At 35.6% G+C, this 26,448-nt stretch overlaps 2 protein-coding genes across 2 annotated transcripts in view; both read right to left on the reverse strand.

Moving 5' to 3' along the window:
• Window positions 1–3,376: 3,376 nt before the first annotated feature.
• Window positions 3,377–8,684, reverse strand: LOC130612772 (secreted frizzled-related protein 1-like). The gene is made up of 4 exons (XM_057434131.1): window positions 5,395–8,684; window positions 4,623–4,895; window positions 3,979–4,245; window positions 3,377–3,740 (listed from the first exon to the last, which is right to left on the reverse strand). Exons 1-4 carry the CDS (start codon window positions 5,861–5,863, stop codon window positions 3,499–3,501), a joined length of 1,251 nt encoding a protein of 416 aa, XP_057290114.1. The 5' UTR covers window positions 5,864–8,684; the 3' UTR covers window positions 3,377–3,498.
• Window positions 8,685–8,804: 120 nt separating this feature from the next.
• Window positions 8,805–26,448, reverse strand: part of LOC130612909 (uncharacterized) — a 32,793-nt gene continuing 15,149 nt past the window's right edge. Inside the window, exons 3-11 of the mRNA XM_057434243.1 lie at window positions 17,105–17,242; window positions 15,825–16,164; window positions 15,001–15,129; window positions 13,311–13,382; window positions 12,453–12,582; window positions 12,102–12,276; window positions 11,582–11,686; window positions 10,773–10,971; window positions 8,805–10,335 (exon numbers count right to left, since the gene is read on the reverse strand). Coding sequence (XP_057290226.1) covers window positions 8,876–10,335; window positions 10,773–10,971; window positions 11,582–11,686; window positions 12,102–12,276; window positions 12,453–12,582; window positions 13,311–13,382; window positions 15,001–15,129; window positions 15,825–16,164; window positions 17,105–17,242 — 2,748 coding nt within the window. The 3' untranslated portion in view covers window positions 8,805–8,875. The remainder of the gene's footprint in view (window positions 10,336–10,772; window positions 10,972–11,581; window positions 11,687–12,101; window positions 12,277–12,452; window positions 12,583–13,310; window positions 13,383–15,000; window positions 15,130–15,824; window positions 16,165–17,104; window positions 17,243–26,448) is intronic.

Below are 26,448 nucleotides of genomic sequence, written 5' to 3' on the forward strand. Positions count from 1 at the left end.
CTGTTGTCTTTTTTTATCTCAGGACGGCGAGACGAACATGTTCGTATCGCCGTTCGATGTTAGAAAAGATACAAGATGCCCTGGGGACGAGGTTTGGTGGATCTGTAATGAAAACAAAAGACTAAAAACCCAATATTCTAGGCTCAGAAGAAAAAAAAATGTGCAATTTGATCTTTTAAGAGCATATTTGCATATTATATACTCAAAAAAATTAAATCCAGTACTTTTCAAAAATTTTGCTGAGGTCAGCCTTTTATCATGTGACCACACCAAAAACTAAAAATTTTTCCGCCACTTTAATTATTTTATGTCAGTTAACATTTGTGCCAATTATTTTTCAAAATAAGCAAGTAGATCAAAGAAATATAGGGTAGGGCATTTTTGCACCCACCCCCCACCCCCACGTAAACTTTTGACCGGGTCACTCAGACTCCAAACTAAATAGGGTAAAAGCTCATATCATTCGAATTTGCTGGTATATTAGTAATCTTCATTGAAGTTCAAAATTTTATGTTCGCAGGTTATATATAGTTTAAATACTAAGCCTCTTGCTACGAACGCTTGTTTGCACTCCAAGGCGTTAGTGTTCATGTTCTTATTTCTAACTAAAAATGCACTAAATAAACGCTACATACATCGCAACAAAAAAAACGTGTCAACTTATTTTAGACTTTTTGCCTAATTGGCACCTCAATAAGTTTATTGATTATAAATATGGCTAAATAGTTAGAAACTAGTCGTTAGCCCGTGGAAAAATTTTTCCACGGGTTCGCCCGTCGCAGCTTAGCTACCATTTTGCGTGACAGACAGACGGACGGACGGACAGACGTACACGGGCATTATAATATAGATAATTTTTTAATACAAGAAAATTTCTGGGTATTCAAAACTTGGGTATTTAAGAGTTTTAAAGTAAGTGGTGGTAAACGTGAAAATCTTTATACTGTGAATAAACAAAAATCCTCCATAAACAATTGGAATCAAATTTTGGGTTACAGAAAAGTCGTAAATATGACATAAACATATATCACATTTACGTCTTACAAGTATATGGTGTCAGACATTGGTGGCCTAATCACAGGATTGATTGATAGCGGTAATTGTAAAATAAAAATAAATTGCTATTAGTTGCTCTATTTTCATCCTGGGGAGGAGAAGTGTAAGATTGCAATAGGTTGGTGGAAAAGTAACTAGTCAAAGGTCACAAACATTTACGTAATACCACCACTTCAAACCTACGCATTTCGTCGTTACATAAACATCAACAAAATTATTATAACAGTGTTCAAGTTACATGCTGTCAACAACAGAGCGCAAATACTTCATTGCTCTCTTTCATCCTGCACGTTAAGTAATGAATTCGATTAAATTCAGTACAAAAAAACTTTTTCGCCACTAATAACTTTTTTCTTTAGTGCATAGCTATGATATTGAATTTTTTATTTATGTAATTAACACCGGAACACTAAATTTTAGTTTCCATGCCTCACAGAACCTTAGCTATTGGCTATTGCTCAATACTACCCTTAAATACCTATAAAATTCTTACGATAGAACGTTAACATCTACTTTGAAGTAAAGGAATTTTAAGCGGGCGTGAGCACTTTTTGAAAAGCCTTGAGTTCCTGATGACATCACAAAAGTGCTGCGCAAGCAAAATTTTAATGCTACCATTTTTTTATATCATAATCTGTTATTGAAGAGATTGTAATACCCTATAATCATTTTTTATTGACTGTAAACTTTCATATTATACTTTCATATAAACGTTTAAAGGTTAATATATTTTCTGTACTATCAAGGCAACATCTTTTTCAAATTTTTTTTTTCGTCAAAAATCCAATTTTTTCTAAATGTTTTACCAAAAATGAATAGTTTAGATCGCAATTACATTGCGATCACGGGCTGTAGAGCTTTGTACGCCTTTTATCCTCATATCGAAAAACATTACAGGTTCAGGGATCGAAACAACAATTTTGAAGTTCGAATTGAGGTTTAAATTTACACAAGAATCAAATGAGACGTTGGTTTACAAAAAAGAGACAACAAAGCTCAAATAATACGAAAAATAGTGTGCTTAGAATTCTCCGATTGAAAAACGATTGAGGTGAAGAACAGCTCTTATGATGAAAAACATTGTAGCTAGGAAATACCTATATTTTTTAGGTAGAGAAAAAAACAAAAGAGTCCTCTCACCACAGCATATTTTGATGCAAGCACATTAATTTTTTAATTATAAAAACCAGTTGTCATGAGAAAAAAATTTTTTTTTGAAAAAATTTAAAATTTCTATTGTGATATTTTTATGCCGTAAAATTCTTTCTATTAATCATACCATACCTTCCACTTTGACGTACTGTTATGTATCTCTCGTCAATAAAAATTGAAGTGGACGACCGCATTATACGCGTCACTAAAAAAGCGCGTCATGTAGCTTACGTGAAAGGCAAGCCGGACAGAAAAAATTAATCGGATAAACAAAAATGTGCTTAGTAACAAATATTTTTTTTTCTATTCTCATGTAGGGTAAGCTATCTGATTGGTCGATATCTTTTGGCGAACCATGCTTCAATAATTCTATATCTAGTGAATATAATTAGACGCCATATTAATTTCCAATATAAATAAAGAGACAACAGGGGTTGGAAACGAAGGTTGTTCTCAGACACATCAGAGCAAACAAAATACGATAACAATATATTTTTTGCATCAAAAACGCAACTAAAAAAGCTTAGTGGAAGATAATATAAGACATTTGAAGGTCGTCACATAGAACTCGATAAAAAATAACTTGCCAAAATAATTTATCCAAAGAGCCAGCCCCAATTTAACGCCAGCCTATTCTTTTTAAAATGTTCACAAGTTCTCATAAACGAACACCGCCTCTTCCTACGCCTCTTAAATGTCGATACAACCCATTTAACATCTGCTTAAAATCCGCCCGAGGCAGGGCGTGAATTAAAAGAGGTTTGACAGTGAAAATAGTGTCTGAGGTTGCATTACACTTTTACAACGCTTGCGCAACCTTGTTCACAAGAATGTCTCTTCTATTTTTGGCTGCAATGCAAACAAAAGTGGAGCAAACTAACGCGGAGTAAAGAAACCAACGGAACAAATCAAAAACAAAACAAATCTTAACTACAAGTATTTTTCTTCTTTCTAATTTGTACACATTTTGAACCAAAAAATTTTTCGATTATTCTATAACTCTATCTTATTATTCTTTTGTGGATGAATTTTATTTACACGTCCTTTTATGCATGACGTCATTGAAAACAATTGTCAAGTTTTAACTGGACGTTAACGTCACCGACAGTGTTGATGTCGGGTATCTTGTTTCTTTTTATGATCAGGATGGTGGGACACAACTAAGACGTTGAGTTACACACTTTTCTTAAGTATCGAAAAACGTCATCACAGTACAGATGTTTCAAAGAAGACATACTAAGTACAGGTGTATCGAAATACGTACTAAGTGCAAGCACCTCGACATCCACACTAAGTGCAGATGTATCGAATTCGCACTTTGCTTCTACCCTCGCTGCATTTAACGGAGTCTAAATTTGTTTCTAACAACAAGCACGAGTTTTTCTTCCCGCAGTGTACATCAACAGCACAGTGGATTTCTTTTGATTGACACAATGAAACATACTCTGCCCTCACAATAGAGAGAGATTTTCCGACAGCACATTTCAGTTCTATTCCTGCTCCATCTAAAAATTCCTCCACCATTTCCTCTTCTAGAATAAAAGAAGATACCAACACTTGTCAGAATTTGTCCTGTACTTAGCATTGTTGCCACTACTTAGCATAACAGATGTAAGTGTTTTTTACGTAAACTGTAGAATGGGTTGGAAGACAATGCAAGAAAGAAAATAGGCAATTTGAATTCTAAATATTTTTAGTGAAAAGAACGGAGACACATGGAGTTGAGGCTTAGCAATAGTCATAGAATAGGCTTTAACAAAATATATTTACCATTGCTGGATTTCACGCATGCGTAGCTCACACTAAGCTTCATATTTTCACCTTTACATTGGCTGGGAAGATAATGATCATTTGCCCATAACACACAGTTCTTTTTCCCGGTACAGGACTGACTAACCGAGCAAAAAGCATTCGGAGTTACACACGTATCATCTTTAAAATCGGCGCCCAGAATAGAAATATGCCTCGATGGACTTTTGCAGTAAATATTTTCGTCTTGACCATACTTCAGAACAACTTGTTTGATATTGTGATGTTCTAGAAAATGAAAAAAAAAACTCATAATGTGGCCATCCAACAAAAAGTAAGAAATCCTTCGGAATGAAGTTGATAGTATTATTTAGCAATTCGCAAGAATGTGTCAGTGTTCTTAAAAATAAATTGTGTCGAAATTGCTAGAATAATTGTTCCAGGGTCGCTGCAGGGAACGAGTGTACTACTTTATACTTCCTTTTATTCAATACGTATTTGTTAAGAATTTAAGACACCGCAAATATCGACAAAAAATAACGCCTTATTTATAAATGTTCTCTCAATAGAATGGAAGAAAAATGTAGCTAAGAGAAAAAACACTTTAGGTTGTGAGAAAGAGATCTGCGGTTTTGACATTATTATTATTCAAAGTATCTCATTACCTGCCACACACGTGTATTTTATACTGGACGATCCAACTTTTCCTGGCACACAACCAGAAGGCTGTTTGACTTTATCTGCAACATGTTTAAGTTGAAATTCACAAGTCTGTTCTGAGTTGCAGAGTTTTCTCAATATATCTTGAGACACAGAGCGAGTACAGACTTTGTTGTCGTGAATAATTTTCTTGAAGTTGATTTTTGTTGTTTTGTCACATTGCAGTGTTATGACTTGATTGTCATTAACCTTGGTGCGTTTGTTTGGAGAGACAGCAACTAAAGTTGAATTCAGAAATTTTACATGCTTGCTTTTTTTGAAAAATGTACCGCTCAGAAGGCTAGATGCAGTCAAACGGTAGCGGTTAGATGATGTTAAATAGTATCCGACATAACCACACAAAAATAAAAAAAACTTCCTTATGCCGGTGTAGATTTTTAAACATTTCCGAAAATAAAAACGTTATAGAACTTGTTGTTAACGTGATGAATAACTCTTTTGATTATACGTTCGTTACGAGATATCCTGATTGATGTTACGGGAAAAAGGATTTTCTTGTACGGTTCATAATGATCACAATTTTTTCAAAGAATTTTTTTTGTTGATATTAGATTGGAAAACTCGTCAAGTATCGTCAAACATTATTCTAAAAAAACGTTATTTATTTACATACCTAACTAAACCGTATGTTTACGATTCTGGCGGTATTTAACAAATAAAAACTACCAATGAAATCGACACCAAAATTTAAATATAGCGGAAAATTTATTGATTTACCTTTTTGCGTCGCGGCTTCCGTTGGTTTTACGTCGCCAATACATAATTTTCCGGAACTCGTCTCTGGATATTGAGCGCATGCTAGTTGGTTAGGCCACTCCAGGCCTACATATTTGAGCAGAATTTTTTCACACTTTCCTTTCACGTCGTAACATAAAGATCTGCACGGCAAAATATGCTCTTCAAGGATTGTGCACATAGGGATAAAAGTTGCGCACAAAAACAATCGTAGATGCTGCGCACAGCCTGTCGAGATTAAAGCTTTGTATTGATTTAAATCAGAAATAGCATCATCTTGTGAGCGATGTTCTTTTTTGTTCGGAAAGCGTGTCTCGTTGTACAGTCCTTTACAAATCATCGCCCTGTTGGCTTCACACTTTGATACTCTTCCAGTCATACCACCATAAACGTATGGTATTAAAAAGATAAAAGCCCAAATCTTCATCTTTTTTGAAGAAACAAATACCATTCAATTTATAGTTTTTTTTTTAAAAGCGTAAAGTTTCCAATAATACACTGTTTGAAACGTCTTCAGTGTGTAACTTTATCCACAAATAAAAGCAGAGAGCTTTCTTGTTAATATTTGATGCTACTAAAAACGCACATTCACAGTGTGAAAACTGTTTATGTTATTCTCACTATCTATCACATATGTCAATATATTATGTTGTCTTAATATAGATCCGTCTGTACCTTTCAGTCGCTCCTCCCACAATGTGTCGCTAATTAACCCGGTGGGAGTTGATGAGTAATTAAGCTAATGACTAAGATGAATATTTTGAACGTCTTTTCAACATATCTTTCAAAGTGTGATTCACAGCAAGAACTCTCACTTACACAAACAATACAAATATCTAAATGATTGATTGGAATTAAACACTGCACATTGAAACCTTGGTTCGCCCATTTTATTTCATTACCATGGCGACGATCTGAGCAGCCAATCAGTTGATTTTAAATGACAACTATTGAGATAACAAACCAACCACTTTGCAACAGTTTTAATCGGATGAAATAGACATCATTGTTATTGTGTGCGTATATCAACAGTTAAACATTTGTGCGTGCTACTCAAAGTTGTGACGCCAAAATGCTTCCGATATTCCGATATTTAAAAGCAAGTACCAATCAGTAAACTCTTTAACGAGACTTATAATCTTACTTAACCAAAAAAAAACAAAACAAATAAAGTTGTGCAAGCGTCAAATACAAAAGCGAGTTTAGAAAATTCAATTTCAAGAATTTAGGGAACATTATTTCAGACGCCATAATGTAGACTTTTTTTAATTAGCAACAAGGTCCAGCACTTCAAGTTACTTATTTTCAATAATTTCAGCACTAAGAAAAGTTGCTTATAAAATTTTTTTTGATAAAATTAAAAGTTTAGAGCGTTCTAACTTTAGTTTAAATAAAAGATCCTTCTTAATTTTTTATAATCGCTAAAGTAAAAAGGTAGCATTAAACAACTTACCTTTTCTCTAAATGTTCAAACAGAATCATGCAGCCGAAAGGTGTAAAAGCCAAGTAAACAGCGCTGAAAATGCATTACTGGCAGTTTCAGCCATGTGCCTATTTCGGAATAATCCACGCAACAGCCCGTTAAGATACGGAGAATCGGTATTGGTTAGGAACACAAATTCTATTACTCTATTACCTAAGGAGAATCATAGTTAATAGAAAAAAACACTTTGTTAACTATATTAACTATGGGAGAATTGAAAATTAAAAAAAAAAAAAAAAATGAAAATATTCGTGAACTGTATAACATTGTATTTTAGGTTGATATTAATTTACTAAGATATTTTTTCATACAGCCCGACAGTCTTCTCAAAAATCTTTGAAAAAAAGTTATTTTTATTATCCTGTAATTTATTTAAAAGCCATTGTCATTCGCGTGAACGGTAAACTCCGTCAAGTAACCCGTTTTTAGGTTTTTCGAGTGGAAAATTAATTACCCTCTAATTAAAAGTTTTCTAAAAGTAAACGATATTGACATAACACGCTTTCCTACCCAGCCCATTAATAGCCATGTTAAACGTCTCCGTGGTAACTGAACTCCGCCTTCTTTGTTATTTGGAATTAAATTTTAAAACTAATTACTGCGGGGACTGATGAGTCTGGAAACAAAAAAACAATATCGTCAATAATTAACATTTCTCACAAGGGTAATTTCAAATTGTCCTCGCAATATATACTTTTTTTTCACAGTGTATTTCTCATAATATCAAAGCCCCTGTATTTTTATCATGCGTCTCAAAAAATCCTACAATGTGATTGGTTGTCTTCGAATTTGTTCAGTCCATCATTATTTCGGCAATCGTGAGAAAATTTTGGCGTACTTTTTTTTTACTAACCAATAAAAAACCATGCTACAGACACAAAATGCAATATTTTTACCCACTTTGTTTCGGGGGGTAAATTTCCATGAATTTTTTGGACAGAACCATTAATTTGTCCAAAAAACGAGTGCACTTGAAGCGGGAGGGGGAAATTGACAGATTGCAATAATAACACGTTACGTGATTTCCGGTTAAATAAAGTTGTCAGAAGTAGTGAACTCCAACACGCCTGCTTTTAAGGACTTTTTGTTGATTGTTTTTGCACTGCAATATAAAATTCTTAGACAAAAATGTATATAAAAAACAAAATGACATTTGCACCGAGAAAATTCGCCCTGTTTATTTTTACGGCCGAGAGAAGGCACTGTGGGTAAAGATATAGTACTCCAACTCTATTTCTCCATTTACAATTTCTCAACTAAATAACCGTGTTTGGTAAATAGCTGCGCCGTGAAGATTACCCCAGATACATATGTTAATTTTACGAGAGCTTTTAAAGCAATATTTATACTGCGGGGTTGAAAAAAAACCAACTTTATAACACACATTTTCAAACTCAGTTCAGTGTCCCGCGGACATGATTGATTAAATTCACGTACAAACTTAATAAAAATGACCATTACTTGCATGCGATTTTATAGCAACTGCTATCCAGAAAGTTTACTATTACATAAAAAGAACATAGTGATAGCGCACATACACTTATCAAAAATTGTTTATGCATTTGAATTATTTTATTTTGCTCTCTGTGATAACTGGGCACAAACTGATATCATTTCAGTAACTAGTTTAAGTTCCGATCAGAGATGAAATGGGAAAGGCGTGGAAATATATTTTCTCTGCCCATTTTTTTGTAGAAAAACAAAGTAGCTCTGTGAAGGGAACTTGTAATGCCACACCATCGTGTAAAGTAAACAATATCATCGAGTGTGAATTTATAAAATGTCACGCATTGCATACTCACTATAGCTTAATCGGTAAACATCCGTCATTACTTCTTTTCAAACGTAGAAAAATAAAACATTCGACTTAAAAGATTTCGACGTCAAGACAGTTAAAACTAGAAAGAAATGAAATGAAAAATAATTGAAGTGCACTACATTCCCTATTAATATATAAATACTACATTTTTTACACTTTTACTATGAATGCGCATTGTTAAGACTGCAAAAAGATACTTGTATATCTTCCGGTTGACTTTCACTTTCTCCTTGCCGCTGTTGAAGTCGCGAAATTGTTCCGCTGTTTATAACAGTATAAGTCGTCGACCCGTCACCCGTTAAAAATGCGTCAGCATTAAAAGACGACATTGGCGGTAATACTGTGGTTGTCATGGCGACAGATTGTTCGCTGTTAGAAGGAGTTGTAGGTAGAGACTGGTGCATGACAATCTGATCGCTTGCCGACTGCGAAATCAACGGTCGCTGTATGATCAATTGTTCTGAAGTCCGTTGAGGGTTTGATGTAGGTTGGATGAGTAGTTGTTGTTGTTGCTGCTCGTTGGATGATGCTTGCGTGAGTAACATTGTGGGTAAGTTAGACAAAGATATAGTCGGATTTTGTAAAGAAATTGTAACAGGCTGGCTTATAGCCATGGTTGGCGACTGCGAAGTAATTAAATGTACTTGCCGAAAAGATTCGATTGCACGTGTCTGTCTCGCTGCATTATCTGTTATATTCGTTTGAGGCGTGAGAACATTAACGGTATTATTTGGTGTTATAATGCCGATCTCACCTGTATTTGTCATTGATGAGGTGAGAAGGGAAAGGTTAGCTCGTGTACCGTCGCTATTCTGGGAATGTTGCTGTTGAGGTTGCTGCGACTGATGTTGATGTAACAAATTCACATTACCACTAGCAGATACAAAGTTGAGTCCAGCAGCATTAGTCACTAAGGTCGACAAGACGCCTTCGTTTTGCACGGCATTGGGTAGAATCGATTGAGCGGCGACGTTATGGACAATTGGTTGCGTTGTGACAGATTGTACGACAACCGGAGTAGCAACTTGCTGCACGCTGTGTTCCATCGGATGGGTGACGGCAACCACAAACTCAGAAGCGTCAGTTGCTTGATGCGTTATACTGGCAGTTTGGTTTGTTTGCAGCTGCTGCTGTAGCAGTTGTATTTGCAGTTGCAATTGTTGCTGTTGAAGATGATGTTGAGCAGTTTGAAGGGAAACACCGTTCGGTATAGCAATCGTATTGGCGGCTGCTAAACCTGCTGGTATGGAAATAAACCCTCCATTTTGATAGTTACCGTTTAATGAGAGCACAGCTGCAGATATGTTTTGAACATTAGTTGTATGCTCGTTGTTGTCAGTGACTATGTTATATGCGTTTAACAATGGCGTATAGGCGGAAGCTTTCTTGTTCTTCTGGTCAGATTTGCTTTTCGCTCCACGCTTGGTTTTCTTTGTTAAAGGTTCGGAGAGTTTACAATTTATGTCTTGCATCATAGTAGAAAGACCAGCTGAGTTGGCAGCTGTCTGGAGAATTTGATAAGAAGGTACAAACGTAGGCTGAGGCGTAGTATTCTTCTTTACTGGTGGGTTTTCCTTGCGATATTTTTTTAACCCATGTTCTGGAGGTTCTCTATCCCCACCTGTAAAATATAAAAACAAAGGCACTTTTGCCGATGAAAAAAAAAAACCTTTTTCAGATCTTAAAATATTAAAGATTGAAACATTTAAAAAAGTTGTGATGTTATGTGATATAAAAAATGCCGACATAAATAATTTTTCAAACTTTGCTGATGTTAAGACACAATCAATCCACACTGCTGGCTTGTCGGGGTAAGTTAAATTAATTTTTAAAACGCAAGAAAATAGAAAAACATTGTAAGTTGTATTTTCTTTTTTGTTTTTTGTCACGACGGCTTTAATTAAAGATGTTCATTGACATAGATAAATAAAAAAGTTAAATAAAAAATAAATTCGTCTGAATTAAACCTTAAATGTTACCCGTTATAACAAATTACACCAGTAGCCTAAAAATTGCATTAAATGTTTTATCAAATTCGCAAAAAAGGTAACAACTAACCTGTACTCTTCATTTGATCATTCACTTTACCAATGGTGGTGTTGCTGCACCCAGTTACAAGCGATACGAAGCGATAGCAGTTCGCTCTGTTTCCACCGGAAGGAGTTAACATCTCTGCAAGTACCCTGCGTGCTTCTACTTGACTGGACGCGGCTCTTTGACGCCATACTTCCAACAGACGACCATGCGTTACTGCCATCTAGCAAAAAACATCGAATAAAAGAAATAAATTAAAAATCAAGAAAAATATCCCAATGATAACTTTGAAACCTTTTTTTTAGCTGTAAATCTCTACAGCGGTAATAACAAGTAACAAAAGCTACTAAAATCAGTGGCTAACACTCCTTGACTAGACTATGATTTCTCATTATTCTTTTGTATTACCAGATATGCTGTTTTAGTTTTACTGATTTTTTCAATTTCTTTAACAAAAAAAAAAAAAAACGCTCAAAATAAAATGCGACACATAAATAGAACTGGCTGTCCTGAAACATTAATTAACTGATATTTTGGGTTGTTCGAACTATATTTGACAAATATTTTTGTACGAAAGATCGGGATGGTCGAGAAAGTGCTGCATTAGAATGCAAGATGTAAACTATACAACCAGCACCGACCAAGCAGACATAATCATAATAATTTTTAGACCCTTTTTAATTTTCAAATCTTCCTATTTAATCTCTTCAGTTTTACTGACATCCATGAAAATAATAACTTCGGTTGTTGTTATGAAAATAAAAACAACATCGCTACACTACGTCAATAAAGTACACACAACAACAGCTATAGTAAGGATAACAACGACATACCCTGACGCAATTGTCGACGCAACATGTTTCCAAAGGTAGATCTTGTATAGGTTTCAACATACCCAATGCCGCTTTACCTTTCTGACGTTCAACACGTACTCCTTTCTAAATCAGTAAAGGTCACAAGGAGATATTGTAGTAATTAATGTAGTAATTAATGTAGTAAAAATAGAGTACAAAGTGAGATAAGGATCATACGTAGGTACAATATAGTGGTGCAATGAACTATGAAATCCTTTTGCTTTCCCAAGTCTAATATATAGCAGCTTACAAAAGGAAGAATATTTCTATACCAAGACCAAGACAAAATGTATAATACCAAAATCTGGCCTTTAGAGAAAAAACGTCCATTTTTAGCTAATGATTTAATTTTCACAAACAGGCCCAATCAACCCTTCAATAGGAGCCTATGTACTTCATAGCAATTTTGACTGAAGTAAAAGAAACACTGATATCAATGTTTTACAAAGTAAGTATACAGTTAATCGCGCAAAAGTAAACACATTCCATGAAGGCTCACCTCTGGGTCAGTTTTCATTCTTTTATGTAAGAAATTATTTGAGTAGCACAAAATCTTTTGTGTCCCCTTTTCACAGAACTTCAACTGCTCACGCAAATAGCTTCGCTTAGTAAGAACAAAAACTTCAAATTCTTTTGATTTTCGGTGTCCATTACCAAGGCCAACTTTAATGGAGCTAATATGGAAATGGAAAGCGTAGCAGATCTACTTATAATCTCTCAATCAAAAAGTCAGAAATCTGCTCCATTTAGGACAAAAAATTAAATACAGTTTATATGAAAGAATTGTAATTTCCATGTCACAAACTTAACTAGACTTTATGGCGGAACAAATCGATCATATACAACAAACCTTCTCTTTGCTCCTTTTTCTTCTAAGACTGGCAGTTCATAACATTTCTGTTTCTTCAGCTCCATCGCTTCCATTAAAAGTTCAAGCAATTCTTTACCTCTGTTTAAAATTTCGTCCACATTTGCAGTTTCTACAGGGAGAAGTTACCGAACTAAAATTTTAAACCACGAATTGCATAAAAATTTCATACACAAAAAGGAATCTTTTAGTACCTTCTCAACTTTTTTATTTCTTCCAAGAAAATATGTTTAAATAAGCCATTCGCGTTAATTCTCGCGAATTTTTTTATCATTGTAATTAATTTATCACCGTCCTTTATTGCTTTCGTAAATTATTCGTTAACAAACTCTTCCAACCGATCCAAAATCATGTAGGTGTTTATAGTTACTGACATTTTTTTGATAACTTCACTATTTCTAGACCTTATGGAAAAAAATAATTAACACATATGTTTAATGGTAAAGTTTCTCGTGAAAAATTTTTTAAGGTGTCGTTCAGAAAAGTTATTTCCTTTGGCTTTGCAATTTTCTACCTTTATTCTTAGTAATGATAATATTTCAACTTAATATCATCGATATTTAGGTTAGGTTCGAGAAAGCATTTTTTCACAAGCTTGCCAAAAACTTGTGAAAGAATGCCCTACAGCACGCTTTTACAATATCTTTCCCTACAAAGTTGAAGTGTAAATTTCTGTTTAATTTTCTTTTGCGTTTCTAATCTTCCTACTTCGGTTGTTTTTTTTCATTGACAAAACTTGGTTAACAATACATAGTATATATAATATAATAAACGTCTATATACAACAATGAAGTACTGAAGTAATGAAATTAATAGTTTAAGTAAAAAATGCACAAATACCTGATACACAAATGTATTTCTGTATGCACCCACAAGCTGATTTGGTCATATTAGAGCAAAACAAACGAGCAGCTAAACAAGTAGTTACAACTGAGTATTAAAAGATCTAAAAATTCCAACAATTCATAATATGAAAAAGGGTACAGTAAGTGGCGACAAAGTTAAAATTATACAATTTGAGGAGATTTATGGAATAATTAGAAGGTTTAAAAACAATAGAAAAACAATCCTTTCAGAAGGAAAAGTTAATAATAAGCCGCCTTTTAGTTCATTTATGGGTCGTCTACAAATTTCGTATGATATTTTATACGAATATATACGAATTTAATTGCTTTTAATTCGTATAAAAATCGTATACAATTCGTATAGTGTTAAATAGTTATACGATTTTTAAAAAATCTAATACGAATTTTATACGATTTTCATACGAATTGTCATACGAATTATATTCTCTTTTATACGATTTTCATACGAATTGTCATACGAATTATATTCTCTTTCATACAAATTGTCATTCGAATTATATTCTCTTTTATACGAATTTTCATACGAATTATATTTCGTTTTTCAACTTTTAAAATGCGATCTAAAAAACATTTCCATCGCCGTTTTTCGTTTTTTAACTTTTAAAATGCGATCTAAAAAACATTTCTATCGCCGTTCTTCGTTCTTAAACTTTGAAAATGCGATCTAAAAAAACATTTCTATCGCCGTTTTTCGTTTTTCAACTTTGAAAATGCGATCTAAAAAAACATTTCTATCGTCGTTTTTCGTTTTTCAACTTTCGAAAATGCGATCTAAAAAAATATTTCTATCGCCGTTTTTCGTTTTTCAACTTTTAAAATGCGATCTAAAAAACATTTCTATCGCCGTTTTTCGTTTTTCAACTTTTAAAATGCGATCTAAAAAAACATTTTTATCGTCGTTTTTCGTTTTTAAACTTTTAAAACGCGATCTAAAAAAACATTTCTATCGCCGTTTTTCGGTTTTCAACTTATAAAATGCGATCTAAAAAAACATTTCTATCGCCGTTTTTCGTTTTTCAACTTTTGAAAATGCGATCTTAAAAAACATTTCTATCGCCGTTTTTTGTTTTTAAACTTTTAAAATGCATCTTAAAAAACATTTCTGTCGCCGTTCTTCGTTCTTAAACTTTGAAAATGCGATCTAAAAAAACATTTCTATCGCCGTTTTTCGTTTTTCAACTTTTAAAACGCGATCTAAAAAAACATTTCTATCGCCGTTTTTCGTTTTTAAACTTTTAAAATGCGATCTAAAAAAACATTTTATTTTAAAACTTGTATACGAATTTAATACAATGTCAAAAGATTTTCTTTTTTTTAAAACCATACGCATCTAATTAAAATCTCATACGAATTTTTTGTTAAACTCGTACGAATTTAACTCATACGAATTTAATTTAAAACTTATACGAATTTAATTTAAAACTCATACGAACTTTTTAAACTCATACGAATTTAATTTAAAACTCATACGAATTTAATTAAAAACTCATACGAATTTTATACGATTTTAGAAAAATTTCATACGAATTTAATTACTGTATGGCAAGAGAAAATTCGTATAGCATATACGAATTTTTTTGATACGAATTGCTACGAATTTTGTAGATGACCCCTTAGGAGACTTTGAACTTGTGGCCACATTGTTTAAGTGAGATTAATCATACCTGCTGGGTTTTCCAGTTTTAAACCTAACTCCTTTGCAAACCTTTCACCTTCTTCTATGAATTTCTTCTGTTCTTCTATGGAAATCTCTTCTTTCCGTCTACCTTTCTTTTGTCTTCCAAATTTTAACCCTAGCAACAGATTTTTAACATCATTTCAATAATTTATATAAGACAGTATAATTTAAATAAGTCAGTAAACCAATGATGTTTTTGTTAGAAATCAAATCATTCTACTTAAAGATCGCAAATGACAACTAATTGATTTTTGTGTGGAAGACATGGCTTGCTGTGCTTTGACTAACATGCCTCGAAAAATTTGCCCTTACAATGTTAAAAAATATATTTTGTTTCAGTTTGGGAACCAACGTTCCCAAAAGTTAATTTTAATCCATATACAACAAGTCATTTGAGTTTTTTAAGTAATTTTACTGGTTGGGCAAGGGAAAATTCTAATGTAAAATTAACTTCAAATTCCAATAATTTTAATCAATGTTCAATAATTTATATTAACCTTGTGTTTGCGTGCTAATGAAAATAAAAGTCATTACAGAAAAATGTTCTTTTATTTTCATAAATCATGATTTTAAAATATGGTTTTAGTCTTATTTAGCTACCATTGATTATGATGTCTTTTATAACAGGTTTCATGTCAATTATCATTGTTTTGTATTGTCCAACAGTTATTCAAAGACTGCAGTTGTTAAATTTCAGTACAAAAAATAATAGTGTAAATGACGTGCATATATAGTTATTGGTAAGATTTTTCTATGACTTTTTATCTTTTCAGGGCAATAAAGTTACAAAAAACTGCAGACATGCCGTACCACATGCATTGCACAACGTTAATATCTTTTGTGTTTCAGGATCAATTTTGTGTCTTGGAGCAGCCTTGTATTTGGAAAAGCTAACTTTATTGCCTCTCCTCATTGGATTAACAACATAACGTGATCCACAATGATCGCATCTAAAATCTGGATATGGATTGGTTTGACGGGAAGGCAGCTTTGTCTGTTTCTGAGAAATAACCATAGCAGTCTTTAACAACCTTTTCTGAATTGATTCACCAACTGCATGTGCATCAGTAATGGCTTCTGATAAATGTACAGGTGTTTTGCGGGATCGATTACTTTTTCTTACAGCACTGTTTTTCACTGGAGATTGATCCTACAATTGCAAAAAAGAAGAAAATGAAGATTGTAATTTGCAAGATAAAAGTAATAGTATATGATACCGAAAATGTAAAGGTAGGTATAATTCAAATGGCCGTAAAATCATGTGTGTAGTAAGAGAACAGCCATGAGAATTGACGGCAGTATTTAGCAATGCCGCCATAACTACATTTGTAGTTTGCACTGATGATGACAAAAAAATTTTGTTGTGACTATTTTTTAGTTTCTTCCAATGAGTTGTTACAAACATCAATTAATTGTCCCATAATAATAGCAAATCAGACGAAATTAAGTCGTCTTCTCAACAAATTTTAATTACAGTAATATTATCGACCTTTGTATATGTCGTTTTGATAGAAAAACAATGTCTAATATTTTTTTTATGTCTTAAGTTACGGTATCAGAATTAATTTGGAAGAACACATTTATACAGTTTTCATCATTATGTAAAATCTGGTAAATCATAACCGCCAAACTGGATATCTTTATTTTCTTTTGATGTCGCCGAAAAAGTTATGTCTAATTTGTTGATCTTTCTGAGTTACAGGGAAACGTCAATACATTTAGATTGATGTTAATGCGTTTAACTAAGATTGGTGAAGCCATTGCACTCCAGTTATGACTTTGAGGCCAAATAATTTAGAAACAAGGTGGTGACGTCAGTCATTTTTGACTGCGTGGGTAACTAGGGACCACCTGAGACCAATTTGGTTAAGTTTCCCAACCTGGGTCCCCGAATCCGATTCAGAATAAATAAGTTGATGACGTCATCGAGAAACCTTTAAACCACAATATTTCTGTAACCGTTTGTTAAAAGTACATGATCCTATATATACATTTTCTTGATCAGTGTTTCAAAATCTATATGATGAAGGCAACAGGTATACAGATTTCTAAAAAAATATTTTTGTAGTTTAGGGGGGACAAAATCATACCTGTTTTTGGTCATGTAATGGCATATTTAATTTGTTATCTAATCCTTCATTATTTTTTGCAGAGTTATCACTTTGATGATTTTCAAACAAATCCACTTTATCTTCCATGATTAATGTATCTAATTTACTGACTGTTACCTATAAAAAGAAAAAAATAATAAAACTAAGTTTTTTGGTTACTACACAAAAGAATTTTTGGCAAATCACATATTATGTTTCACTAATAACAAAACGTGTAATCATAAGCAAATTTTTGATTTATTATTCAAAGCTAACAACCTGTAATGACAAGCATGCTCTTACACATATCAGAATTTACCTTTTAGTTTTTATAAATCTTAGCCATGCTTTTTTTGTTCGAAAATGATTTCAAGGATAAAACCTTTAGAATGATAAAAATAATTTTAAACAACAAAATTAATCTAACTGTGCAGGCTTGAATAATGTTCTGTATCTGGAAGGAAATAAATCCAGAATTATAATTATATAAAAAGACTTTGGAGAGAAGTTTCATTCAAAAAATAAATAAAAGCAACTAAAGCCACTAAGTATAAAAATATCCTAAGAGTTTAGTTTATATTTCCTAAAATGACGTAGAGATCGCTACAGCTTGAAGATGCCTGAGCAATAAGTACCACCTGTTGGAATCAAGCCAGTCTGCTCAGAGACACGAAGTAGAATAAACAAAAACTGCCACCAACAATCAGAAATTGAACTCAAAAAAACTTTTTTAGCTTATGTAGCAATGGCACGGAACTTACTGCCCACAAAAAAAAAAAAAAAAAGATTTGAGTGGTGTATCATCAGTAAAGACAATAAAAGGCAATTTGATGAGCATTTCAGTCAGATTATGTGCCTCAGTTATGGGTCACTCACACTTTGATTTTTGATTTTTAGCATTATTTGTACGCTAATGGGTGGGTGAGTAAGTATCTATGACGCTAAAAATTGAACAAAAAAGACAATGATTTTTTGATATTAAAGATCAACTTGTTTCTCTAGAATATAAATCTATATTATAAACTTAGAAGAAGAAAGAAACATCTTTTTCAAATCCTAGTTTAAAATCGCTACAGCTACTCAACCTATGGCTTAACGTAATATCAAATCAATTCTTGTTCAGTAAAATACAAAGTTAAAATTATTTCAAAGTTCCGGAGATAACACAAAGGAAGCTCGATACAACAATGGATAAATAAAAAAAACGATAAATGATATTTTAGCAGTTAGCACATGTAAATGTTCCATTGTCACATTGTTGTTCTTCTGGATACCTTAACATGGACGACAAAATCTTAAAATTAAAACAAAAATAATCAGAGTTTAAATAAATACAGAACAGTTTTTATGCATGTGAGCCAAGCTTAAAGAATAAATAAATTAATACATAAAACAAAATTACATTCCTGTGCTGCGTTTGTCATTTTATTTTTGAAATCATGATAATATATATTATTATAAACCGTTTAACCAAACTCATCATCATCATCATCATCATCATCATTCTCGGCTTAACGTCCGTTTTCCATGCTAGCATGGGTTGGACGGGGTATATTAATGACCCTCTTCCAATCTGATCTAGACTGTGTTAGATCTAAACTCAACTTCCTCTCTATCAAGTCTGTTCTTATAACCTCCTGCCAAGTCTTTCTCGGTCTGCCTCTGGGCTTTGCCCCAGGAACTATCAAGTCTCTACACTTTCTTACCCAATTATCCTCCTCCATTCTTTCCAAGTGCCCCAGCCAATTCAATCTTCTTATCTGGATAAGTTATCTGGATAACTCTACAGTTATAACTGGATAACTCAACTGGATAACTCTACAACTGGATAACTCTACAGGGAAAATTTGATCAAGGTTGCTGTTTTCCCACATAGCACTCAGAAAAACGAGTTATAAGACATTTAGTAGCCTGATAAAAACGTAAGAATTGAAGTAGTCTATAGCCAAAGTAAAAACCAACTGGCATTTGGATGAAAAATAAAACACAACATGTTTATGTGTGTAGAAACCATGTCTTCTAACAATATAAACGTTTGATCAACTGAATGAAGGAAAAGAATGTCTTTTCGGACACTTAAAACATTGTTATAGTTCTGTTCTGAAAGTTCTAAAATTTGCTGTTGGTGGAAAGGTTGTGTTTGTTGTGAGATTAAATGAGCAATTGTTGAAATTAACCAGAAATAAACGAAGGAAATGTAGAGACAACACATCAAACTTGTTTCTTAGTGCATGATTATTACGAAATGGTGTTTAGTGGATTAGTTTTATCCTTATTTGAGACATTTGGAGACAGTGAGTTTTGTTAGTTGCCTTGTAGCTTTTAAGGGGGTCTATTCTTATGACCACCATGTTGCTTTGACAAAACTTCTTGAAGGTATTACTTCCATATTTTGTAGCATAGTTTGTTTTCAAAAACTGTTGGTCCAGTATCAATTGACTTATTTTGTCATACTGCCAAAAGCTTAAATTAATTAATTAAAACTTAGATTTAATTAGATGTTATATATAGTGTTCAAATTTCATGAAAATTTGTTTACTTTTTTGTGTACATTTGGTCGCTACAGAAAAATAACGCTGCCTCATGTGATTGATATAAAACAATGAAAACATCATATATAAAAAAGACATTACACTGCAACAAGGTACTTATTGTTATTAGTGACTAAACGTGAACACGTGAGATATGTTCATAGGTCCCACAAAATTGTGCACACAAGCAGCTAAATCTGTCCAAAATTTTTTGCTTCCAGAATTTGAAATTTTATGCAGAGTAATGTAGATTTATTATAACCCTCTAAAAATATATATTCTTATGACCAAAAAAACGCAATGGTAGAATTCAATATAAGTCAATTTGGAACAGCACAAACAAATGTAGTTGAGAGAAATCAACTTTTCCAATATTGTTTTGCAATTAACTCCCAATTTAGTTCTTTACTAGAAAATGACTATCCAGAAAACAGCACTCAGCTATGGAAAGTGCTCAAAATTAGCATGCTTAGCTACATGGATCACAAGTTTTAGTTGATTATGTCTCTACTTGGTTACACGTATACTTTACTACTTAATTATTAGCTAGGTACCTAGTTGCCTCGTTTTTCAAAAAGTATCTGCTGTGAATGTCGAAAGCATTATTTATAGTTATTTCTGGAAATGATCTCGTGGAAGTGAAAACTAGTCGGGTTAGGAGAAATTTAAGTTAATCTTAAAAGTATGGCGAACTAAGCTCAAAATTGAAATCGATATTGTTTGATAAAATAGAACATTTGGTAATAAGCAAGGTTCGTCGTAAGACTGCTGGTTTAAGGATGTAAGTGCATCTTTGGCCATTTTCTCCATCATTTTCTCCGCATTCTAACAAACACCCTCCATCACGTACTGCAACAAACGAGGCTAATTAAAAATGTCAAATTAGATTTCTAAAAGTCACGGTTTTGCCACACGGCCGCCAATGTTTACAGTAGTTTCCATTGCCCTGACAGATTAGCCAAAAGGTTTTTCAAGGAAACATTAATAAGTGAGACATGGTAACCAAAACAAATACCTAGGATTTATGATCAATCGCACATGCAACCAGGATATCCGATTCGCGCTTGGCAAAGTGAAATGGACTATGATATTTTTGTTCTTTATTCAAGAGCCGATGTTCCGACCCATATTGTCCGGCCGACCCATGTTGTCCGAAGAACGGCAACAACCATATTGTCCGATTCCAACCCATATTGTCGGGATAAGTAAAGTACACTTATCGCTTGATTATTTTCAGAAAATTATTCTTTTGTTAATGCGGATTGTTGACATCCTGGGAAGACCTTTCAACAAAATTTACAAGGTAACGCAAGTCACGTCCTCATCTAAACCTTTTTGGACAACATTGGCAGGCATAAAACCTTTACCCATATTGTCCTAAACCTTTTTGAGCTAGAGTATTACACCCTTATAACCAGGTTTTAGGTTTTCCACGGTCAAAACCCTATTAAAAAACGCTGCTTTTAGACCCCTAAAAAAATCTGTGACGTCACAGATTTCATCATGCCTCAAATGAGTAAACAAGTCACGTGATATCCAACAAATTTGCTGACATCATCAAAAATGACGGCACTCGACAAAACTGCTGACATCAACAAACGCGCAAATCTGCTGGAATAGAAAGGGAAATAAAAAGTCTCAAAATTGTTGCGGATAGCGACAAAAACAAACGTATTGCTGGTATAATAAATGTCAAGCAACGATAAAAAGACAGCGCTAGATTGGTACGCAAATTTTATGCTTTTTACGCTTTTTGGAGGTGTGGGATTTGCCCTAGCCCTCACCTCTACCGCACTTGTGATGAAAAGTTCGAAAGAAGAAGAGTGCAAGAGTGCTATCAATGCTCTAGTAGAGAGAATTAAAGAACTAGAAGAAACTGAATAATCGGATCATAAAATAAATGCGAGAAATCTACGATGACTTTCAAAAAACTCTATATGCCTACGATAGGTGTGGTAGATGTCAAAGACGTCTGCGTGTGGGAGAGAAGGTGCTTTGTTGGTACTGCTACCCAGACTACGTCACTATAATGGTGGCCGATGCCCTTATGAGACTTTTTTGTACATGAGGCAAAGCAGGTTAGACCTAAAAATATACAAAATAAATAGCAACGTTTAAGTTTGATGGTGAAACAGTAAAGGTGGAAGCTTTATGTGGTTGTGCTCAGCCACATAAACAAATGGACAAACTGCGACAAGAAGCTAAAGCCTTAGGTCTCAAAGGGTACTCTACGTTGAAGCGAATATACCTTGTTGAAGCCATACGCAAAGTCAAGTATAAGGATGCGTCGACACAAACGGACGGACCGTACTGCAAGCCTTGTGCTAAAATTGCATGGGAGAAAAATCTTGAACAATATTTGAGGGATCTCGCTAAAAAACAGCGACGTGTCGTACATGATGGCGACTTGCTCATAGATCAAGATACGGGAGAAGTGATCGAAATTGTGTAGGTGATCTAGTGTTTTGAATAATACACTAGATCTACGAATAAGCAGGTGGACACTCTAAGTAGTGCTGACATACTGCGCAGATTGAAGTTTTTTCATAAGCTCCTCTTTGGCCTCCTCACGCCCCTTTGCGACAAGCTGCTGTCGCTCCCGATCATTGATGGAATCTACGATCTTTCTCGTTCGTTGTCGGACCTGCTCCTTCAGCAACATGTAGCGTTGCTTCTCCTGCATGATTAGGGTGAACTCATAATCACTAATCACACCGTTCTCCACAGCCTTTGAGATGAGGTCGACAACGGAGTTCAACTTAGTCTCTGCTAAGAGTCTGATGCCCCCATGCTTCTTTGACTTAACGTCTAGCCTCTTCCCCGCATTCCGTAAACCTGCCTGCCCTAGTCCTACAGCGATCGTGATACCACCCATCGCCACAGCTAGTGGTACACCTATTCCGGACAGCATACTACCAATCCCAACACCTGAAGTTATAATACGTACAGCTAGCAATCCATGATCAGTGAATCTAACCCACGTACCATGCATCTTGAACTTTTTGTAGAGTTTGTCACGCTCTTTGATCTCACCACGCAAGTACTGTTCCATCTCCTCGATCTTCTTGAGTCTGTATACCTGACTTTCTTCAGGCTCATGCTCAGGCGCACTCGGTAAGCTCGGATATAACTTCATTATATCACTCATCTTTATTCTATGAGTAAATGCATCGTAATTCCGACGAACGAAACGTTCTTTTCATGATGATATTCGTCCGTCAGCATGAACTCCAGTCTGTCTGTTGAGCCTTTCAAAGGAAGGTAGATTGGAGTGTCAAAATTCCATGTAAGCATGTTTCCCCATGCGTTTAACTTTTTGGTGGGAAGCAAAGCAAGAATTTTTGATTTCTTCCCATCCAGTAGGCAATCGTCTTCATCCAGCTGGGGGCAAACGAGTCTCAATCTTTGGTACACGTCAGTTTTGTAGAAGCTGTCATAGTCGCCTTTGGTAAAGTACTTTTTTGCAGGGTCGTAGGGTAGCCCCATAAGCTCCTGCAGTTTTCGATGGATTACCACAGTATACCCGTCACTAACCCTAAGCCTGCAGAGTCCATTTTTTAGTACAAACAATTTGATCTTGTCCCCTGCCTGACTGTTGACGATGGTTGCCAAATCCTCTATCCTGTATAGACCGTTCATAATTTCAATTCTAGTCTCTGTCTGATCAGGCCCTGTCCTACGAATGACAAAATCATTGTCACTGTAAATGTTCAGCCATACGGGCCTGATACTGATCGATTTCAGGGCAATTCTCGTGTCCTGCCCCAGGTAATCGTCAAAAATCGTAGGCTTCTCTATATCCGTGACATACAGCTGTCTCATGTTTATTCTGAAAGAAAAGATGAGCATTTACTCATACAACCCGAAAGCAACGTATGCACCCAACCATGGGAGATATTTGGAGAGACTTAAGGATCTTTCAGTGCAGAACATCGTTATTGATACTCAAGGGTCCTCGTTCAGGGTGAAATTTCCAGACATCTTTGTCGACTATGAATTCTATTCTGGCACTAGCGGGCTAGTGAAGGAGTGGAACAGCCACCCTTTCAGTCTCTGGTCCACTCAACTTAATTTTGCTACCTACTGTGCAACATCTGCTTGTGGTATTTCCATGCAGCGTCTTACCTCCGAGTTGCCTATGGTTCGTGCCGTGTATCGATTTCACGCCTATTTTCAAATCCGTAAAATTCTATCGGAGCTTGACATTTTTCTACCGGGCTCAGTTAGATTTCGACGTCTAAACAACCCGTTCAACAAACAAAAACTCCAGCAACTGGCTCGCGAGTTTGGAGTACCTGGCGGTGAGCAGGAGTGGAGAAACGAAACCATCTTCAATAGTTGGCAACTTCATCGCAAAGATTATCCTGGTTCAGGCCCTAGCTATCTTGACAAGGACTCGTGGAGTCGCTGGATCATTGAAAAATCCCAGGGCCTCACTCGTATTGGTATTGAACGGCTATCCCGAAGCGTGCGCTTCTATGCCTACCTAATTCTCGAAAGCCAGGCAAATGCAAGATCTGGAATCATTGGAAACCAAGGCAGCGCAATTGATGCTCAACGCCTGATAATTAGACCTACCGACACGAGTAAGGAAATTGCTGAATTTCAAAATGTGCTGAAATATGCACGGTCCAAGGTGGATTTTAGTGTTGCTCATGGCGTCTATATGATCCCAAGTGACATGAGCCTTCATATTGGAAATGTTGTGAATTTCACGAACAAAATTTTGATTAGCAAGGATTATTTTTCAATCGGTATAAATCCGAAGATTAACGCGAAGCAGGCTGACATCATTATTAAGTGCCGCCCTCCACAGGTGAGCCGCGTCATCCCTAAACCTGAGAAGCACAGGGTGGAGACTGCGCTAGCAATAGAGGCCGAAAAACACGATGACATCAAAGTTGGCTTAATTACAATGGGAGTATTATCGATCCTAATGTACATTTGGTTGAAGATAAAAGTCTAGTGTGTTTTGATCAACACATTAGATAGCCTAGCGGCCGTGTCAGCGGAAGGGCAAAGCCCGTCTCCGCGGGAGCACCAATATTTACGATAGTTTGCCTCTCTTCCCAACATATGCCACAACAAGAGCAGCAGCGGCAGCGATCGCCATGTATAGATGCTTGGCTACATATTCGACAACTTTTGCAGCCACTCTGAAAAAGAACGAGACAACCGTGCCAATAATCCCTGGTAGCGCCGCACCTGCCTTACCTGCCAGGTATTTCAAAAATTTTCCAAGCCTTTCTAGTTGTTTTTGTATAAAGCCCTTCCCTGCGGCACTTCCTCCTGCGCCTGTTGCGGAACCTCCACCTGTAACTGCGAGTACGATGGTGGAAATCAGTAGACCAACAGCCGAGACGATGCTTGCTATAGTAATCCCTTGCTCCTTGAACAAGATTCTAAGCTTTTCAGCCAGAGATATATCGCCTTCTGCGATTTTCATCAGCGTTTCCTTAATAGATTTCAGTTGGCTCTGAATGTCAGATGATAATAAACCGTGTGCTTCTCGTAGTGCTTCCTTCTGATCTTGGAGTCGTTCTAGATCTTCCCTAGCCTTTGCAATGTCTTCGTTCCAGATAGTTTGCTGTTCCTCTGATGTCGCAGACTGCGCTAGCAGTCCAGGTGTAGCTTTTTCGTCTCAAGCCTTTTCACCTTGGCTTCTGCTTTGGCGATCTCGCTGTCGTAGAAGATCATCTTGTTTTTCAAGTGCTTCAGGTTACCCCTTAGCGTTTAAAGCTCGAGGTTGAGCCCTCTTCTTTCACGCTCTGTGAAGGCTTCGCTGGCGCCAAAGGGAGTCTCTTCGATCAGGCTCTCCGTTTCATCAAGGACATTCTCGAGCAGCGGCATCATTTCGATATCATCGGCCTTCTCTTCAACGTGAACAATCTCGTTAAGGAGTTTCTGAGCCATTGCTTTACTGCCTTTGTTTGGTGTAGTATAGTCGGTAAGCCCCATGGCTCGCAAGCGATTTGTACCTAACCTCCTCCGTATCTCGGCAACGCTCCTTAATTCACCATGCCTTTTCGTGATCTCTATGCCATCGAAAAGAAGCTGGTTTCCTCGTGCCTCAAACTCGTTGTAATATCTCGCGATTGGCTGCCCCAGCTCCTCACCAAGGTGTTCGTAAAGATCGTCGACCTTTGATTTTATAAGCTCTTCCTTTTGCCTTGTCGTGGTGTCTCGTGCTGAGACGCTAGGCGATTGACCCTGCTCTGGCTCTGGCGTTAGCGTGGAGCTGGCATCAGGCCTACTGAAAGATCCATTCTCGTCTGGAATGTTTTCCTCTGGCGTAAAGTCGTCTCCTTCGTATATTGGATTAACCGGCATTTATTTGAAACGAAAATCAGCTAATAATAAAGCATGAGTAACATATTCGGAACTAAGCTCGATCCCTACGCGGAGATTAAAACAATGATGGCTATGAAAGGGAAGAAGCAGCGTGTAAAAGTAACCCATGTGCCTAGTACGATTAATCAGAACGAGGACTTGTATGTTGACATTCCCAATATGGGACAGAACGATGTAATTTTTCCAGGCAGTATCAAACTACTTTTCGATCTTGAACTTATGGGGACAAACACGAAGCGTACCATCGTAAGCAATATAGGTAAATCCTTGGTGCAAAATCTTCATATCACTTTGAATGGCAACGAGGTGCAAAATATTAGCGACTACAGGGTGCTCGCTACCTACAAGGACCTATGGTTGCCCAAGTTTGATCGGGAAAACAACTTGATCCTAGAGGGGATCAATCCCAACGACGGTACAATCCGCGCCCTACAGGTAAAAGCGACTGATCATGCAGGCACG

Source organism: Hydractinia symbiolongicarpus, chromosome 10, assembly GCF_029227915.1.
Source record: "Hydractinia symbiolongicarpus strain clone_291-10 chromosome 10, HSymV2.1, whole genome shotgun sequence".
Classification (NCBI taxonomy): domain Eukaryota; kingdom Metazoa; phylum Cnidaria; class Hydrozoa; order Anthoathecata; family Hydractiniidae; genus Hydractinia; species Hydractinia symbiolongicarpus.